Here is a 21,935-nt window from a genome sequence, read left to right on the forward strand (position 1 = left end):
GTCACGTGTTGTTTCAGTTCCTCATCATCTGCAATCACTTTCATTAGGTGATTTTATATTACATTTAGTCAAAATCTCTGAACGTATAATCATTAATAAGTGTAATATAATTTGTGTCAATACATGCATACAGTTACATGACTTTACACACCTTCAAAAGATTTCTTGTCTTGGAATAAAACCACGCACCTATTCATTAAATTTGTAGAGATCTGTCAGGAAAGATGTGTGTTCTCTACACCAGCTCATCAGTTCTAACTGTTGTATTACGCTACAACAATGACAGAAGAGGTGAAACCAGACAAGGATGGAAGTGGATTTAACCATGTCCCACCCGCCCTTCTTTTTCTCCGATGGTTTATTGATTTGTGAACTCTTTACTGTGATGATACATCACTTGTAAATCCCAAAAACAAAATTTATGAAGTTTTTTAAAACTTATTCAGTATTTCAAAATTCCTTTACTATCTCTCAGCTCTCTGTTGATTCTAATTCTAAGGATACCTGCTGCAAGAAAAGATGAAATGTCGGCACACACTATCATTGGGACCTCAAATCAATGATAGTTAATCATGTTAAATTATTGTTATAAATTGTTAGTGTAGACGTACTATCCCATCAAACGTTGCTCTTAATGGTGGAGTTAATAATTTTCTGCTTCCTGTAAGTTTCTCAAAATTGAAATTATTATATCTTGAAGACTAGTGGCACGTCTCTAGATAACCAATGAATAATAGAGTATTAAATACACAGTGAAACATTATTTCCCTTCAAAAATGTCATAATATAGTACTTTCATGCAGAAATTTCATATAAGCCTATCTTTACATTGGATATTCACAATAAAGTATATAAATATTTTAAGTTACCATCTTTTGTTGTGACGTTTACCAGATATGTCAATAAAATATGCTTAGTTTGCAATAAGCAGCAATAAATTAAACAGAGCAGGACTGAAATGGAGAAGTTAAAGAGAAAATAAGAAAATGATGCAGGAAATTAACTACAGCTACAAGTTCTTGTCTTGGGAAAGAACAGTTACATTCGGGCTTAGACAAAGCTTTGGAGCACCCAACGAATCGTTTCCTTCCATCCTGAACCTGGGGAAAGTACCTATAGCACCTAGCCCATTTTTGCTTGCATCTGTGTCATGAATATACTCTCCATGCTGATGGGGGTAGGTATGTATGCCTCTCTGGAAATATCTCTCAGCCCTTTGAAGTGTCGCGTCACCAGGATCGACTTGACTCCCGAAGCTTCAAGAACGATAGCATTCTAGTTACGCCACTTCACAAAGACGGAGCTCTGGAAACGTGCCGAAGAGACGGGCGGGCGCCACCTGCATCGCCCCCTCCCCCCACCCGCAGGCTGGAGCGCAGATTGTCTGGCCAGCCTCGTTGCTAGACCCCGTCGTAACAATATTAAGCATTCATGATTCACATTGGCTACTCATGAGTCATAGCATGTTTAGGTTGTACGACACACAACTGATTTTAACATCCGCAGAAAATACAATTTAGTTATTTTCGATTGATTCGCCCTTTAGTTATAGATTTCACAAATGTTGTTGTTTACATTTATCTTCACAATATTTAATATTTATAATTAAACATATTATAAGCATATGTTAAGTTGAACTGCGCACGTTATTTTTCCTACTGTATTAGCTACACCTCCTTAAAAGCAAGAGTAGATTTTGCTGCATGTACAGCTTCACCAGGTTGTAAAAATGGTCTTGACATAACATAGTCATATCAGGTTTGTTTGCTAGAGTAGCCAGTGTAGTTGAAGCTTTTCAGTAGTATATATTGGTAGGTCCTGGCAGTGTCCAAGGTTTGTATTGTGTGGATGGGTTCAACGACCGACCGCCATTTTATTTCATGGTGGCCATCTTGAATGACTTTGACCTTGACCCCGGGTGCCATCTTGGATTATAACATATCCGCCATTTTGAGTTGTGATGTCACCGTTACAATTTCCATTATTGTGACATCGCCGAGCTCAACTAGTAGGATATTTTGTTAGGTGTGCAAAACCAATTCTGACAGAGTAAAAAGTCAATATTTATCTGTCTCTACACAAAAGTTAATTTTTGTACCGAACAACACTTATTCTCTGAATAACCAATATCTCCATAGTGCTACACCCCAAACATTGCAAAAATATTTTTTTACAACACCTATTGTCAGATTATAAGCATGATCCAGGACTTTAGTACTTAAACATATTCGCGTCCGTAAAATACTGACATTTTAAACTGTTTCCAGGATAAAAAAAAATATCCACTTGAGCCAATGTTCTGGGTTTCCCGCAAATATGGCGCAGAATATCAGTTGTAAAGACAGTGGCTTCACGTGTTATCCGTGCGGAGCATTGTTAGAAATAACAGTAAATTTACGGATTTTTCAAGAAGAATTTAACTCAAATGAACAAAGAGATATTCATAATTTCAAATAACAATATGCGTAGAAACTACGCCGGTTATAAACACACAAGTGGACAAAGTAAGTTTTCTTGCTGCAGACTTAACAAGATTTTGAATATTTTGGAAATTTACCAAGAATATTCTTTTATGTTCACGTTCAAAGCAAGTGAACTCAAGTGTCCGTAAAATTACGAAGATAACCGTAATTTTACGAATTTATAACCAGCTTCCTTTGTATATTAAAGTTGAACATTTTTTTATCAGTGTAGTTAATGAATTGCTTGCCCCTTGCAAAAAAAAACCGCTTTCCTGTTTGAGTTACGTCATGAGGAAAGAGAGTGTTTTCCTGTTCAAACTGGCATTGTCAAAGCCGCCATGTTTCGAGGAAGTACACGAACCTCGTTGCTCTAATTAGTTAATTACGCCGAGTGCTATCAGCCCAGCATCTGACAGCCGCTTTGAGGTCGGAGTGTTGACGGCTGACGTATATTCGGCCGTTATCGGCATTGTCACGGAAGTGACCGAACACGTAAACCCTCTCATGGCTAGATCACGTTAGTTTCACAATGGAAACCTACCTTATTCATTGACCCCGAGACAAACGAACAATTAATCTACGTTCTTGCATTTTCAATGTTTTTTTTCTGGTGTATAAAAGTTAACGGTAGATTATGTTAGATGCTACATTTAGGTTATGGTAACTAACATGAAACATTTCCAAGGTTAGGTGAACGACATGTAAAATAATCTTAAAAAGCGAAAAACAAATTGTGAAATATCCCAATATGGCAGTTTTTCCTAACCTAACCAAAAACTATGCAGGGAAGGGTCGCATGCATCGTGAACGTTGTGCGAGGATTGGTCAGCCATGGCAGCGATTGATGACATGACTTACTCATCTATCTTAAATTATTATTAAAACTATGTTAAGTTGGGCCCAGTTAAAACCGCATAGACACGGGGAAAATCCCTGAGCATAGACATCTAGTACGAGTAAACATGGTACAGAGGATGGTCTTGATGAAGAGTGGTTCGGGCAGAAATATAATACAGGTTAACAAAAAATATATGCGCTTTTTCTCAAGTCGCTCTGCATATTTAAACTTAATTGTACGTTATGGTAGTTTTAACTTAACATTAACATATCTAACGGCATGTGCGTTATGCTAAGTCTTATAACTACATGGTGATTTGTAGAGGGTTAGACAAACTGAATGGGTGTGTTGGTGGGCCCATTTGGGAAATACCTACATTTTGAGCGAAAAGGTCTTAGAGGTAGACATTTTTTATATAATTTTTTTATATATTTTTTTTTCCTTAAGTATTACCAAAATTAGACCTCTTTAACACCTAATGGCTTTTTGTTGTACCTCTGTTTTAGATTTGATATATTTATTTTTATTTGGTCCCTGATGCATCTTTCGTCTATGCAAGGCAGTGTTAGTTGAAAATAACGACTAAAGAATTAACTCTGAACCCGTAAAATCAGAAAAATCAAAACTAATAAGCAAAATCGTCAACTATAACTTAATTTAAAAAAAAAAAACTAATCCCGTTCAATTAGCTCAAATGCTTTTAAAAAATTCCCTAGATATTCTTTAATACAACGGTGTACTAAATTTCTATAAAATCCTATTAGCTTGTGTAAAAAAAAATTAAATGCAGGAAAAAAACACGCGCAAACAATAAAAATAAAACATCTTTTATTAAACAAAAGGTCACAAATCCTGTATTTCTACAGCCGCCGTGGTGCGGAGTGTCATTTCTTCTTTTTGTTTTAGATCAGGGATGAACGCCCATCTGTCTCCCCTTGGTCACTTTGAGTAAACCACACAAGCCTAAGATACAGCTTCATACTTTAACGTTTACCTATTTAAGAAGCATGCTGTTATGGTATTAGAAATAATGGTGCAATACTCGAGTCAGATTTGTATATTTTTGACAAATTAATAAAATATAATTCGTTTTGTAATTTTACTCAATATTCCCCGTACGTCTCATTTTTTTACACAAGCTGATAGGGTTTTATACGAATTTAGTAACTAGTTGTAATAAACAATAACTAGGGAAGTTTTTAAAAGCATTTGCACTTCTTGTAAGAGATTATATTTTTTTTTTAAATTCAATTATGGTTGGCGATTTTGCCTATTAGTTTCCATTTTCCGATTTTATGAGTTCAGAACTAATTCTTTAGTAGTAGTTATTTGCATCTAACACTGCCTCGCATAGATGAATGATGCATCAGAGACACAAAGAAAATAAAAAGATCAAATCTAAAACAAGCTACAAAAATAAGCTATATGTGTTAAGAGATCAAAATTCTGTAAAACTTAAAAAGAAAATTATAACAAAAACATTTTGTCCCCTAGGGCCCTTTTTGCTCAATATGTATTTTCTAAATGGGTCTGCCAACACGCCATCCTGTATAAAACCGCCCTGATTTTTTTACTAACCTAACTAAAACTAAGTGTATTTTGGAGGGGTCCGGGTTAGGGAGGGACCTAGGTGCGTCTCGGGCCGAAGCCTATACGCCTAGTCATGCTGGGATTAGCCATGCAGGGAGAGGGTCGCATGCATCATGTGCTAGGAGGGGATTGACCAGCCATGGCAGCGATTGGCGCCATGACTAACTCCCCTCACTCTTAAATCTAGATTATAACTAGATATAGGTTGGGCCCAGGTAAAACCTGCATAGACACAGGGAAAACCCTGGGCACATTCATGCGGGATGCAAATTGGCATGCATTATCCTCTGTCTCCTGTAAATTCCTACCGCCCTGTTGAGAGCGCACACTGCACGAACGAGGCGGCTTCGGGTATGTTCGGGAATGATCGTGCGTCAGTGAAACGCGGGCCCGCGCGCTCGTGTCAAGGTCGACTTCAGTTCGCGGCAGGTGGCACGACGGGACCTCCCTGCGACACCGGAGATGTCGACGGTGGAGCTGGCGAACGGAGTCCAGGTGCCCCTCATCGGCCTGGGAACATGGCAGGTGAGGACACGTGACTTCCGCTTCCCGCCCGTTGGTCGCATCTGCGCGGGAGTTGTTCCCCAGAGGCCCGCCTAGACAGGATTGTGTGTGTGTTGGCGAGGCGGTACTAGCGGAAGAGCCTATGATGTACATTCTGTATTGCACAGACCCGAACAAGCCCGAATATCTACCTTCGGCCAACTTCGTCAGTTTTTTTTGTTTATTACTTTACAAAATTGTGGATGTTTGGTTATGTTAGGTTAGTATAGCTACATTAAAAATACTGTCAAATCATTTTAATGCCGACGTTTGGCCGAAGGTAGATATTCGGGCTTGTTCGGGTCTGTGCAATACAGAATGTACATCGTAGGCTTCCCGTACTAGCTCGGTGTCTCCGCTGAACGTATAGGGCAACTATGACATTTGCGCGGTAACCATAAAATAGGACGGCTGAAAAATTAAGCTAAAGGTGTAATGCAAGACCGTTGGGTGCTTTCAAAAATCTTTACCGGTCTGAAAACACGTGGTTTTCAGCTCTATCACTCTCCTATAAGTATCTACAGTTTAAAAACTAAGTACCGTAACTTAATTACCCATGCACTCTCAGCGTAATGTTAAATTCTTTTTCGTAAACATACTCCGCTCGGATATCTTGAGCAGTTATCAAATGGGGCTGTTGTTGCATCTGAAGCTATGCATGTGTGCAGGTAGCTTCCCGACCCGGGCACACGCGTGGCTTGGAGGGCTTCAGTTGGAAACCAAGCGATTTGAAATCTGATCAAGATATCCGAGCGGAGTATGTTTACGAAAAGAATTTAAGATTACGCAGAGGGTGGTTTGGTAGATCAGTTTCCGTGCTTCGTTTTTAAACTGTAATTTAAGGAAAGTGATGAAAGGGCGAAGACGCGTGTTTTCAGACCGGTAAAGATTTTTGAAAGCACCCATGAGTTTTGCATTACACTTTTATGTTATTTTTCAGCCGTCTTCTTTTATTGTTTACCGCTCAAATTTCATAGTTTCCCTTATGCTTGACGAGAAGACAGTGTGCCTGCTTAGAGGCGATACCGCGCTAGAAACAACAGCGAGAATCGCACTTATCATTCTGCCCTCGCCAACACAAGACACACCACTGTCTAGCGGGAGCCCTTAATAACTCGCTATCCATGGAATGTTAAAATGTTTATTAGGTTAAAACAAAAAGGTACACACACATCACGTGCATACCCAGAAACTTTCACGATATACCCCAAGAGTGACATACTTCTGTTCCGGACAGGGGCGCAGCCGAGGGGGGGGGGGGGGGGGGTTTATGGGTACTACCCCCCCCCCCCTTCTAGCTTTTATTTTATTCTTATCTGAAAGCAGGTTAGCTAAAAGCCTGGGTGTCTTACTGCTATCACCGGCCACTGCACTGGAGGGGAAGAGTAAGCGAGCCCTACCGATTCTCCTTCCCTTCCCCTAACACTGTCACGAGCAGAAGCTATAAGGTTGTGACGCCGTGACGGGTTCCAAGTTTTCAAATATCTTACACCTATTGTACTTAACCAGCGCGGTAGTTATAAGCTAATTGTTTCCAGGAATAGGCCAGTTCTGCCGAAACCCAACCATTTTTATTCCTTTTCTTTTTTGTATTGTCGAGCTACGAGCATGATTTATGATTTTGAGTGGGATGTGGACAAAGCACTTGGATTGATTAAAATATCTTTAATTTCTTACTTCATCACTCAAACAATTTTTTATTAAAAAAATAATAATATTTTTACCATTACAATATTTAAAGTTAACTACCGAAAAATGCGCAAATAGCACTATTTTACACCTTAAAATCCAAATTTTTCCGGGGGAGGACCCCCGGACCCCCCGCTTTAATAGGGGGAAAACCATGCTTCATAACCCCCCCCCCCCCCCATACACAAATCCTGGCTACGCTACTGGTTCCGGATGTCCTTGGTTCGATTGCAACCGTACTGCATTGTCGCTGGCTGGTACACGCCTCCCTTCTCTTTGCACCCGGCATATCTCCGCCCAACTCGCTTCATCGTTCCAGAACAAGGGTCGTTTTTCGCGTTGGCATACCTTCCGCGGGCGTCAGGCTCTGTATTTGGTTAAGCCCGAAACCTTTAATGCACTTTTAAAAAACGTTTCGATATTGTTTGTTTCTTGTATGCTTTGCTTAGAGTGCACAAATAATAATTAATGAAGTGAGATGAAACTGTGATAAAAAAATACCACAAATAGTTATTACCATAAACATTTATTTCACATAATTAAACAGTTAAATAAATTTCTGTAATGGCAACAAATTTAAGGGGTTCATTCTTCGTTCTCTTAAACACCACCAGTTTTTCGACTCGAAGGAAAGGGGATGTGGTAGGAGTCGGGGATGTGGTAGCGGAGGGGTTCGGGGGAGGATTGGGCTGCGAGTTCAAATATTTGCACCTGCCATTTAAGTAATGCCGTTGATTCTCTTGACACTGTTCTGCCCTGCGCGCGGACGGATTGCTCGGTGCTCCGGCTCCAGCAGTGACTCGAACACAGGACCTCGCGCGAGGCGAGGCTCGTGGCTCGCTGGACTCCACTACCGTCCCTGGAGCTCGCTGACCGCGCAACTCTACTGAACTCTACTGAACTCTACTGAACTCTACTGAACCCGCGGCACCAGATCTACTCGCCAGCTCGACGCAGACGGTGCTCTGCAAGGCGGCGGTTCTCTGTGGCTGAGGGGGGGGGGGAGGGGAGGGGTGTTGCAGTGGCCCGGACGCTGCTAGTCGACACTTGCACACACTCCGTCGGCCTTCACAGCCTTATTGCTTAACAATTTATTCCTCTAAATCTCAAGTCCTCTTACATATCAGAAATAATCATTGGAAAAAAAAAAATTCTGTAAAGTTAACTTTTCCAAGGTGGAAATTTGAGGTGATATTTAGTTTTACTTGTGGAATATAGGTGGAAAAAAAATTCTCTCTGTCTCTCTCTGTGTCTCTGTCTCTCTCTTATCTTCTCTCTCTCTTATCTTCTCTCTCTGTCTCTCTCTCTCTCTCTATCTATCTATCTCTCTCTCTCTCTCTCTCTCTCTCTCTCTCTCTCTATTTTGACATTTTAAAGGAAGTAGGTTGCGACATCAGTTTGACATAACTGCTCTGGACAAATTTCGTTTCAGTTTGTTAAAATTAGACCACAATTTATCACCAGTTAGATTAAATTTAATGGTACTAAGGAAAGCGTTTCTTCATTAGAGACTGTAACTCCAGAGACAGTCCGTGGATTTAAGAAAAGGAACTGGCTGTGACCTGTTGTCACATCGGAGCATTTGCCTGGAGAGATGTGTAAATAAATGAAACTGTAATGGTATATAATGCTTGTAATTTTTCGTGTCCACTAATCCACATGATGATCTTCATTGTTTAGTTAGAAACAGTAATATCGCTAAGCTCAAGTCTGAGTTATTTAACTTGTCTCACATTTGACAACTCTCGAAAGTAGTACAAATGGTACCCATTTAACAACTTACGTCACATGCAAAGCAGCACATATTTCTTTATGAACACTGAAAAACACATTAAATAATTATATTAACACTGACAACTACATGAAGTTGTTTACGAACACTGACAACTACATGAAGTTGTTTACGAACACTGACAACAACATGAAGTTGTTTACAAACACCGACAACATGAAGTTGTTTACGAACAGTGGAATCAACATAAAGAAGTTCACGAACACTGACCTCCACATAAAATTTCTTTATGAAAACTAACAAAACATATGAAGTTGTTTACGAATACTCTTCACGTAACTTCAGTGACAGAAGAACAATTTGACTTTTGGAACTTCTTTTGGGGACTATCAAATTGAAGACAAGTTACAGGACACGAGCTACAACTGACTATATAACCCACCCTAACTGTCATGAGACCACTATTTTTACAAGAAGACAAGTTGTATGTTTCTTTTCGATACATTGTCAGTGAGATTTTAAAAACTCAAATGTCGGAAGCAAAAATACTACTTCCACTGATCACCATAGTTTTATTTACCTGCATAAAAATTTTTGATGATCTTTAAAGGGTTTTTGGCTTTTCACACTCCATGGTCAAATGAGACCAAACATTTTTTGGTACCAAAAGGATTTGCTTGTAACAAAATAAATACTGACCCAATTGTTTTTTGACCTTTTATCTCTATCAGTTTGATAAACTCTGAAGTGTTTATTCACTGTCACAGATAGTTGAGTACAAGTTAATTTGACCTTGAACACACAACTTGTTAATTTAAAACCTGAATTATAACAGCTATTTCGTGCTAATGAATAAACGCATCACTGGCAGTTAAATCAAAGTGATACAAAATAATTTTGCCCCCGAAGTGGTTGTCTCTTCAAGCTAGCTCTGCAAGGGAAGTTTATAAGTATGTTGAGAGGATGGCTCGGTCTAATTCCTAGTTTGGTGAATGTGGATTAGGAGTTTCTTTCGTAATGGTGGTTCAACTTAACCTGCGCTCTCTCTTTCGCTCTACCTCTAATAATTAATTGCGCACTCGCCATGTTTATTTGACTTCACGGGCACCCACATTTTACTTCCACAAAATTTTTTTTTCCTTAACGAAACAATGAAGGCACGTGAATTATCCACTCCACCATTAATACACCAAATCAAGAGGGAGGGACAGGAAACGATAGATGCCATATTGGTTTCAATGGTTATTAATGTAATAAAACATTTTATAGTTTAATGTTTAAAATAATATTTCCTTAAGGAAAGCCCATGACATAGTGTCTATTGTCAGAATTAACATACCGTTATAGTCATTCCCAAAGGTGAATAAAATTCTTACTTTAACGAAGCCAAATTTGATAATTTAATGATAGAAAATTTTAGATTGTTAAAAACAATATGGTGTCTTTCAGATCCTATATCTTCTTTAAAAATATTTAATCTTCAGACTGTATAAAATCAAAACCACAGCATTTTCCCATTTTATTCTCATTTTTAGTAAATAGTATTAAATATTTCATAATCAGATTTTCTAATTAAATTTTACTATGGCCTATGGTTCCTATCAATCTTAAAATGAGAAACACTTATAATGAACTATAAACTAAACTAAATTGTAACATAAAAACAGTTAACAATGAGAAAAAAATAAAATTGCATAAACAAACTATATAAATTAAAGTTAAAATAATAGTCTTTGCAGTCTGTTTGCATTACTGCTGCTATGCAATTGTCCCATAGCTTTACAACTATATAATGTTTTTGAATTATTTCAGTCTTTGACAAAAATGTTTAAATAATTATATACATATAAAAATTATTTCCTTATTATTTTTGTCTATTCTTAGTGTTCATTACCCGCACAAGATGCTGAAATGCGAGGGAAATATTTTGATGTAGTGTAGTTTGTTAGCACAAGGCAAGCAGCATATGCTCTCTAGGATAGACATAGGCTCGTACATGGAATGTTGGTGGGCTTTGAACATGCTTGCAGTCTTTCAAAATTAAACTCTGCTGAAAGTTAATTATTTTTTCTATTAGGAAATAAAAAATGTTTCTATGCGTAGCTTCTTTAAAACTGTCAGATTAAATTGAAATTCAGTTTGTACCTTACAACACTTATAAACCAATTATGACACATACATTAAAAAACACAAGATATACACTGATACATACTAATTGGTTATAATTGGTTACTTTGGTTTTCAAAAAAATCTTAACAGAAACTTAAATGGAGTATACAAAATAAATATGTAGATTATAAAAGTTTTAAATAACTTTTTGCTTAAGTTTTTTACCAATGAATGTTTCTAGATTATTCAAAAAGAGTGATAATTGTTTACAAATTTTATAGTAACTAATGGTTTTAATAAAAGTGTCACTAATTCTATAAGTGCAAGTTGAAATTTTTAATCCAAACCGAGATATTATGTTTGAAGCAACAAAAATGGTAATAAAACGTATATAATGAAATGTGTATCACTGATTGAACGTCTAGTAAATAGAACGAGCAAATTAACTTTATATAGGAATGTAGCATATTTAAAAGGAATTTAAAAGCCTGAATTTTTTTCTGTATAATTTCAATTATATTATATATATTAAAATAAATGTTAAATTTATAACTTTCTCTGCATCAATACCTGATATATACATATATATAATCAGGTATTGATGCAGATAAAGTTATAAATTTAATATACATTAATATAATTAATATAAATTATATACATATATATAATCAGGTATTGATGCAGAGAAAGTTATAAATTTAATAAGACCTAAGATCTTCAAGTGCAACTAATAGTATATTCTATATGTTGGTGAAAAACAAAAACTTGGCATCCAATATAACTCAAAGGTATTAAAAGTGAACACCACGTTTAATGTCATTTCTTACTAAATGTTATACAATAAATGCTATCGTAAATCAGAGACGTTGATTAACTAAAAAACCAGATCTGGACAGATGAAATATCTTGCTGAATAGCTTCACAAACATATTTCCTTTTTTTTTCTTCTTCAGCATCTTTTCTTTATCAATTCCGATTACAATTACAATTAAAGAGTAGTTGAGATAAACTACTACTTTGCGGAACACCTAATATCTTGAAATTGCGTTTTCAAATTTGACTGCAAAGCGTCTATTTGTAAGATAATTTAATATATATGTGTATATATATATATTTATACATACACATACATAATACTGTGTGTCTTAAATACGATCTTCCTGATTGAAAACTACGTGATTTTTCAGAAAAAATACTTTTAGGAATAAAATTCATGTGCCTTTAAATATTTTTTTCGTCAAAAACGTCTAAAATAATACGTAACAGAGGTATTGGTCAATAGTTTGTGACTAAAATTTAACTGTAAATAATACCGATAAATGGTTGAACACACAACATCGGTATACAACAACTCACTGACAGATACACAATTATGAACAAAAAAACAATGTTTTAAATGTTTGTTTCAGATTTATTTTATAACAGTTACTAAAAACTAAAACGCTACAAAACTAATTTTTTTTTTTTTTGCAAAACTCCGTTACCCTGTAGAAACCCCCGGAATGGCCACCGCATGGGGAGCCTAAGAAAAGAAACGGGCTCCCCATTTGGAAGCCACCTCGAAGGTTTTTTTCTGTTCCACCCACCGTTTCTTTGGTAGCCTGACTTGTTACAAGGGATTGTATTCCTACCAGAGTAAATGCCACCATTTTGTCTGGGCAAGCCGCCTTGGAGGAGCCGGGGCGCGAACCCGGGTCCTACAAGTCACAAGGCAGGCGCTCTACCCCAGAACCAGAGTGGTAGAGCGGATACTTGCAGTCTTCTTAACACTGACATGATGTTATTCCACGAGTTTACTGTAGTTTCGTGTGTCCTTAACACGTACAGTAACAGCTAACCTCGGTAACGAACAAATTTATGTGTTCTTATGTTGTTCGTTCAGCATGAATTATGTAATTTCATAACAGTGAAATATAATTTATATAACTAGACTGGCAACTTTTTTGTTGATTTACTGCAAACAAACTTACAGTCCCGCTGTACAATAATTGTATAGAACTATAGACTTGTAAAACAATATGTAAAGAGCTTGCTTGCACTGTCGATGGTAAAGTTGTTTTAAAATAAATGTTAGATATTAAAAGAGTGTGTTTAGTTAAAATATGTGTGTGCTTACAAGCATGAAGTTATTGTATAACAGTTAATTTATTTGGTTTTAAAGCCACAGAAACGTTAACCTTGTTATATCACTTTTGGCTTTTTTTTTTTTACCGTGCTTAATATGCGCAGCTAATACTAGAAATATATTCAAACAACTGTTTGCAAATAGGCATTTTCAAAATCTTAAATGTAGTACTAAATAGTGTTGGAGATGTCAAATTAAAAGAATCATTTCATACTGACATCGCCGGAATTTTAGGTAATGATAGTACTGACCTTAAATCGATCAGTTTCTGAAGACTAAGAATTTAGATGACACTAGTTTTGTGAGATTTTCTTACTTATTTAGAAATATTCACATTATTTGAATACAACTATATTTTATTGGAACGTACAGTACTTCTGACTACAGAATTCTTGGTAATAGCTTACATCAGGGTTAAGCAGGAGCTTAAATGTTTTATTTCATACAATTAAACACTCAGAAACTTAATTAAACTATCGGGATTATTAAACATGAACTTCTTTGAGTTCACAACTACAGAAAGTTTTTATTTAGTATTTGTGCACATCGCAGTGACATCGCTATTTAATTATTTGTAATTTTAATTGTAACAAAAATTGGAATTGGTTTTTTTTAATTTGATGTGTAATAGTATAAAACATGTATTCTGTTGTATCAAAAGTTCATTTAATGATTGTGTATGTTTATTTTTGTACAACAAGTGATTTAAATTTTCTTATGATTTTGTTGTTTTAAATTATTATGTTTGAACCTTTCCTTCAGTTCAACAACTTAAGTAGATATAATAATTTCGTTCTGAAATTAAATTCTGCATACATACTACACTTTATATTTTGAGATTATTACGAAATAATATAGGGGAGGATGGGGCAAGTTGGCGATGTTAAGAGTTCGCCATTTTTTATAATTTTAATTTTGGAAATACGACTTCCTTCTTTCCAGACACTATTAGAATAGTCTTTTGTCGTGGTGTAACTACATGGAAAAATCTATATTTCTATATTATCTCAAAAATTCTGCCCCTTCAAAAATATAATGCAAATGTGCCATCTTGCCCCGTTACCGGGGCAAGATGACTGACTACGGGGTAGGATGACATTTTTGACACAAGTTTAAACATATTTATTCTTAGAATGCAAACTACCGTAAACTAACTAATTTAACATTGTTACATGCGTTTTTACATATATGGCATGTTATTAAAGGCTTGGTTTGTTGAAAATTACAATTAATAGTTAACTTACATAACTAATTCAGAGTTGGTGTTTTTATAAACAATAATCGCACACAAATTTTCCTCCTTCAAAGTTCGAGCAGTCATCGTGCCACCATGTGTGGCATTTGCAACACTCTTCTGATGGAGGATCGACATAAATCTCATCACACACAGGACACTGCACTTCGGATATTTGAGCTGAAGTCATGCTTGTCGAAAGTTGGAGCTTCTTGGATTTTTCTCAAGAATCGAACTTCAGTTTCTTAGTAACAGTTCCTTTTTTGGCATCTCGAGACTCTTGTCTTTGTTGCTTCCAACGTTCTTGTTCTATCCTCTGAGCTTTTCTCTGAACCAGAATCGCTTTCATGGGTGAGCTTGTGATGACACTTGCACATTGCTTATGACTTATCCTTTTTCTCACATATGGTCTTTCTTTAGGCAATGGTTTGAAATCGAAAACACTTCGGCACAGTTTTGGCTCAACAGGAGTAGCATTTCTTATAGGCCCTATCTTAATGAGAGTAGCATTTCTTGAAAGTCCTGGCTCAACGGGAGTAGAATTTCTTGAAGGTCCTGGCTCAATGTAAGCTGCGGGAGAAGATTTCTTGAAGGTCCTGGCTCACCGGGAGTAGCATTTCTTGAAGGTCTTGGCTCAATGGGAGTAGCATTTCTTGAAGGTCCTATCTCAACATGTGTAGAATATCCTGAAGGTCCTGGCTCAATCGGAGAAAGATTTCTTGAAGATCCTGGCTCAATGGAAATGACATTTCTTGAAGGTCCTGGCTCAATGGGAGTAGCATTTCTTAATGGTCCTGGCTCAATGGAAGTAGCATTTCTTGAAGGTCCTGGTTCTTCAGTTTTCTCTGCCTGATGTTCATTAACTGCTTTTTACATTGCAAAATCATGATCGGTGGGGTTCGCTGCAGCAAAATCATGCTCAGCAAACACAAGGGGATCATAAGGCTCGATTCCACATTCTCGGAACCCATTGACTGCATTAATGACTGTAGCTGCTTTTAGATAAGAAGTTCTCAGTAGCTCACCAATTTTTTTGTCAGTTATGGCTTTCCCTGGATTGGTGACCATAAAGTTGTCACAAGCTTGACTGTAATAGGTTTTTAATGGCCCAAAAAAGGAAACATCCAACGGTTGAAGACGATGGGTAGTGTGGGGTGGAAATCCGACCATAACGATATGATTTTCCCGGCAAAGTTCCCTCCAGTGTTACGTGTGTTTTATGGTTGTCAAAAAGCAACAGGACATGAAATTCACTGGTTGGTTTCACATGTAGTATGAAATGTTTCAAAAACAACACAAATATTTCTCCATTGCTCCAACCATTATCACTGCAATGCCCAACGGTTCCCAGAGGGGCTCTTTCCACAAGTTCAGGTCGCATCCGTTTTCTTGGGAAAACCAAAAAAGGGGGCAGGTAATATCCGCAAGCATTAATGCAACAAATAATAGTAACATTTCTTCCTCTCTCTGCCGAAACGATCTTGGAAACTCTCTTACTTCCTGTGGGTGAAATAACCTTTGGTAGCCTATTAGGTACAGTGGAAAGTGCAGATTCATCTGCATTGTAAATGGCAGAAGCTGGAAATCTATGTTTTTCCCGCACTTCTTTCAAAATTAAGAAAAACTTGTCAACATTTGGCTTGTTAAAGCCCATTGCTCTGGCAATGGATGTTGCCTCTGGTCTCCGAAAACTGAACTTACATTGTTTCATAAAACTAGCCAACCAATCCTCACCTGCCATCCTGGTCTCCACATTGAACGGATGCGAAATACCACTATATTCTGCAAAGTCAAACACAAGTCTTCTACATTGCTGCTTTGTCATCCCAAAAAACATGTTATCCATTGCTGTCAAGTAGTTCCTTAAATCTTCTAGCTGCTCTTCAGTGAAAACTTCTCGAAATCTTCCACCATGAATAGGCATTTCCTAGAAAAAAATACAATTAGGTAGGCTAAATACTTTTTAATTAGAATTTTTGTTTAATGAAAGCCTGTAGGGAATGAGCAATTAAGACAGAAAGACATGCATTCACAGACACACCAACGCACACACAGATATGTTTTAAATAAAAATAACCCAATTATTACATCATCGTTTTCCTTCAAACGGCGACGCAGTGTTGCTTCAGGAATGTGATAAGTATTTGCTGCACACAAGCAACTCATTCTTCCCTCTTTAACATCTAACAAAGCCGCAGCCATATTATTTTTGTCCCATTCTCCTCTAGATGACTTTTTTTTATAATTTATCACTATATCTGAAACATAATTTTCCAGAAATTAAAAAAATTATAATATTTATCATTAAAAAATTAAAATATTTAATGTTGAGCCCTGAATTTTGTAGATTATAAAGCTCAGAAAATCAAACAAAAGTTATAAAAGAGTTGCATGTGGATACCAAAAAAATAAACTGTTAAAAGCACTTGGGGTAAGATGACGAGTCGTAATCATGCCCCAGTCAACTTGCCCCGATCAGCAATGTTATTATTATTGGATTTTTTCGCTAGGAAAAAAAATAAACGTTTAACAATGTATAGTGGTTAAGAAAAGTATATTGTCTAAGGTAATAATGTGTGGCATTGAATAACCAAATATCTTATCTGTTTGTCTATGAGATATTACTTCGAAGTTCTTGAAAATTACAATACGTCAGACCAAATGTACGAACATCATCTAACAAACAACTAAATGGTGGCAGCGGCTTCACTGTGCGATTCTTTAGTGCCCACCAGTGTGGAGCGCTAGTAGTGTCTGTTAGGTGGTGCTATCTAGTACCATGACGTGGAACTAAGTCATTCGTCATCTTGCCCCGCTCAACTTGCCCCGTCCTCCCCTATAATTTTATTTTAAATACTTTTTTTTTGCAAACTTACGGGTTTCAAATACCAAATAAATACTTTAAATTTTCTTATTTTTAATGGTTCTTGCAATTGGGGAAATTGATTACAAATACAGGGTAATTATAAAGTCCGTGAAACATTTCATAAAATCGGTACAGCGAAATGGAAAAGAATAACGTAAAGATATTTTAAAAAACAACCGACAGGGGTGCTAGTGCATGTAGTTGCTGAAAATGGCTGCGAACCAGGCAGAGAAAGCCTTTTGTGTGCTTGAATACGCCCGTAGCGAATCGGTAGTGAGTGTCCAAAGAGCTTTCCGTGGCAAGTTTAACAAAACACCACCAGTTTACAATAGCATAATGAAGTGGTACAAGAAATTCAAGGAAGACGGCTGTTTGTGCGACGCAAAACGGTCGGGTCGGCCAGGCGTGTCACAACAGACAGTGGATTGTGTACGGGACGTGATGGTGCGGAGTCCCAAGAAGTCAACTTATCGGGCTAGTGCAGAATTGAACATCCCTCAGCCAACAGTGAGGAAAATTCTTAGTAAGCGATTAAGAGTGAAGCCGTACAAATTGCAGCTTCTGCAAGCCATCAGCCATGATGACAAATTGCTCCGACTGCAGTTCTGCATTGCCACGTAGAACCGTCTTTAAGACGATGACTTTGGAAGCAAATTAATCTTCAGTGACGAAGCCACTTTTCATCTCTCAGGAAGAGTGAAGTCACTTGTATCACCTATCTCGACATGCTGCAATTGTGGCTTATGCTGAAGCTGATAGCAGGGACTTCATCTTCCAAGAAGATGGTGCTCCACCTCATTACCACAATGTGGTACGAGATTATCTGAATGAGACGTTGCCACATAGCTGGATGGGCCGCGAGGCGGCCGCTGACCAAGTGCTACTCCCGTGGCCACCACGATCACCGGACTTGACACCTTGCGATTTTTTCTTGTGGGGATACATCAAGGATAGTGTTTATGTTCCACCTCTACCACAGAAACTTGACGAATTGAGACACCGCATCGTAGCAGCTGCTCTTACCATCACTCCCAATATGCTGGGTCGGGTATGGGCAGAATTGGACTATCGATTAGATGTGTGTCGTGTGACGCAAGGTGGACACACAGAACATTTATAACTAGTGAAGAAAAAAACTTTGAGAGTTTTTCTTTCACGTGGTATATAATTTGTTACATAATTCTTAGCCATTTCACTGTACCGATTTTTTGAAATGTTTCACGGACTTTATAATTATCCTGTATAATTTAGGACATACACCATTGCTGATTATAATGTACCTATGTCATAAGAAACCTCAATAACAGACAATAAAGATAAATGTGCAAACATACAGAAAAAAGCTAAACTCAGGGAACATCAAAACATAGACAGAAATTTACGTAGAAAGGATTTGTAAAACAATTATTTCAGCACAGACGGACACAGTGAGCTAACAACGACGAGACATTAGCAACAAGAACAGTAAATAAAGACAGATTTGATTTTTCAGTACTTTTGCAAAAGATTATATTGGAAAACAATTGACAAGGAATAGTTTGCAATACTTTGTACACCACATAGCTTTGGTTATTTTTGCACATCTGAAATACGGTTTATCGAGGTATAACTGAGTATTTCGTACAAAAATTGGCTAATAATTTTATACTTTAATTGATGTGTACATTCGGCAAATTTTTTTAAACCATGGAAAAGATTATCAATCATATATTCAACAATTTAGCTTTCTTTTGTTTTATCGTGCTTAATATGCAGGGCCGGTGCTAAGTAAATTGGCGCCCTAGGCGAAAAACCTTAATTGCCCCCCCGCCGGACACCCCAAATTTTTTTTTTCCTTGCCTATAAATACATCACGTAAGCCTAAGATTTTGTCAAAAATCAAATGTAAGCAGGCTTCTGTTTTTTTTTTTTTTTACCTTTTTACAAATCATAAACAGGTCACCTTGGACTTTAAATAATTACTTATATCAATATAAACATTCCAAACTGTTACAAAAATCCATTTTAATATAGTTTCAATAATAGTTAAACATATTAAATCAGCTGTTATGTGTCGTGCTGCATCGCCCCCAGCTACTTGGTGCCCTGGGCGGTTGCCTAGTTCGCCTGTGTGGACGCGCCGGCCCTGTTAATATGCGCAGTAAATACTGGAAAGCTATTCAAACAAGGGTTTACAAATATCTTTTAAATATTGGAGGTACTGGGGCAACACAAAACATAAATGGTGACACTATTATGTAGTGATACAGTTACTTTCATGTAAATGTATAATTAACAAATATGTAAGATTATATGAATATTTCTGTTCCATTTACAAAGAAAATTTACGGTGCACAACGGCAAAAAGAATAACTCAACGATGAAACTTAACAGATAAAAATTGGGGGAAAAAAAAAGAAAACAACGGCTATACAGAGACGCACAGGTGAACACAGCGATGTTACGAAACAGCGACGACAGCACAGACGACCACCGTTACACCGTTAGTCTTTTCAATTCTGAGTCTCAACTCTGGCAAATCATTAGGAAGCGGCGGAACGTAGACACGATCTTTTATAAAGCCCCAAAGGGAAAAAAAATCGCATGGCGTGTTATCAGGTGAACGCGGAGGCTAGCAAAAAATAGTTCTAGCGTCTTGAAATGCCTATGCATATACCATCGGCGGATGTTTTTTTACACATGGTTATCACAATTAAACTTTAAATGAAACGCACGTTGGACTGAAATTACAAACTCACTCTTGGCAAATTGCAGAACTCAAAATGCTTTACGCTCAGGAGTCGCCATTTTGCACAGGTGGCGCTGCAAGCGAGAAAACAACAAAGCGCATACGTTCATCCGAAATGGTTTTAGTTACTCTTTAATTGTGACCTTGAACCAACACACTATACAACGCTTGCAGTTAATACTATTAAAAATTGATAACCGTGACTTTCTTTCATGGAGATACTGTGTTGTCATTCGAAAACAGGTGCATTGGACAAGCAAATGTGGCACGCCGACGTATCATGCAGCATGGTTCGACCACACGGTCAGACAGGTCAGACACACATGACTGCGCGTATGTGTCAGGGCCTTGACGCTCCATGTAGGCTACATGAGACGTAAGCTCCTATCCATCATCATCATCACAATCATCAATTCCAGAATGTTCCGACAATCTTGTTGATGGTGGATTGATCGGCGCGAGACCATCGCCATGGGAAGGCACAACACGGGAGATGATCCCATAGTGGCTTGACATTACCTTCCGTGGTAAGGAGGTGAAAGTCGTCCCAAAACCCAGTCCTGAACCGACCGGGAATCGAACCCGCGTACCATGATCTCACTGCGGCACGTCACAAAAATATGTGAAAAGTTAATTCAATTATTTAAATAACAAAAATATTTTGTGACGGTGACAAAATTCGCCGTGGTTGTAGAACTTCATTCACTTCAAAGTAAGCCAGACGCTGTGTTCAATCTTAAATACGTATGCATTATTAACAGTAAAAATGTTGTTTAGCCCCAACTTCAAAGACATACATATCCATGGAAATAACTTTAAACTATAAGTCGAATAGATGTTTTCAGCTTAGTTTGTAGTTATGAACCTGCAGCCGATGTTTGTCGAATTCAGACACAGACTTGAAGATAGAGTTACGTCTTAAGGACACTTCTAATTTTTAAGTTCCCGACTCTACGGCCCGTTCTACAATGACACGGAAACGGATCGCGTAAACGGAGAAGAATCTCAAAGAACAGAGTTTTCTACAATGGCACGCAGACTGAGACGGACCCGTACGGATCAGCTCGGCAATGCCGAACTCTTCCCGTTTACGTTACTCCGTGCGACGAATAGAAGCCGATACACGTTAAATACGTTAAAAAATTGTTTCGAGTGCAAGAACATCTAGTGTTCTATTATTACTTTGTCGTTTATTGTTATTCTATATGTAAATTCTGCACGTGGTATGATCAAGAATAATAATATATATATTAATTAAATTCGTATTTCGTAACCTTGGAATGCAATCTCGTTGGTTGCCGTTTGTTTACGTTCCCGTGCGTTGTGGAAGCAGTAGATGTCCCGGGTCTCCGTCCCCGTGCCGTTGTGGAGCGGGCCCAAACGCCCTCCTGGAAGGGCCTCTGACGGAACGCCTGCCGGTGTGTGACAGGCGCCCCCAGGGGAAGTGGAGGAGGCAGTGAAGACGGCCATCGACGTGGGCTACCGCCACTTCGACTGCGCGCACGTGTACGGCAACGAGAAGGAGATCGGCGCGGCCGTGCGCGAGAAGATCGCCGAGGGCACGGTGAAGAGGGAGGACCTGTTCATCGTCAGCAAGGTGCGTGGAGGCCGGTAGGTGACGTGGAGGCAGACACAACCACTCACACCTTTGAACATATATATACTGTATAGAAGTCGCCAGCCCAGGTTAAAATTTCTAATACGGTTTGAGAGGTAGTTGGTTAATTCACCGCCGCAATCGCCACCATCTCTAGGGCATCGACTTGTGGTGGTCCCTGGCGGACAAGTGTCCAACTCTTCAAACACCCCTTCCCCCCTCCCGTTGAACGATCTTGAGCTGCAGTGAATGATTTGGTGGGGGGTGCGCGGAATGACAGCGGGCGAAAGTGCTGCGCTCTAACGTGTAAATAACAACCTGAGACGATACAGGGCGTTACGGCAGCGCCCTGCAGCGGTGAAGTTCCCAAGCTGCTCATCATGCGCTCCTGAAAACGTAGAGTAAATCCTATCCACCCGCGA

The 21,935-nt window shown here is 38.1% G+C and overlaps 1 protein-coding gene across 3 annotated transcripts in view; it reads left to right on the plus strand.

The window, feature by feature from the left end:
• Positions 1 to 5,307: 5,307 nt before the first annotated feature.
• Positions 5,308 to 21,935, plus strand: part of LOC134535874 (aldo-keto reductase family 1 member B1-like) — a 32,300-nt gene continuing 15,672 nt past the window's right edge. Inside the window, exons 1-2 of one of the 3 annotated variants that reach the window (XM_063375215.1) lie at positions 5,308 to 5,415; positions 21,346 to 21,513. In XM_063375215.1, the coding sequence (XP_063231285.1) occupies positions 5,353 to 5,415; positions 21,346 to 21,513 (231 nt within the window). In that variant the 5' untranslated portion in view covers positions 5,308 to 5,352. Of the gene's footprint in view, positions 5,416 to 21,345; positions 21,528 to 21,935 lie in introns of all 3 variants that reach the window. The other 2 variants (XM_063375216.1, XM_063375217.1) reach the window with 2 other exon arrangements.

The sequence above is a fragment of the Bacillus rossius genome, chromosome 10 (assembly GCF_032445375.1).
Source record: "Bacillus rossius redtenbacheri isolate Brsri chromosome 10, Brsri_v3, whole genome shotgun sequence".
Lineage (NCBI taxonomy): Eukaryota > Metazoa > Arthropoda > Insecta > Phasmatodea > Bacillidae > Bacillus > Bacillus rossius.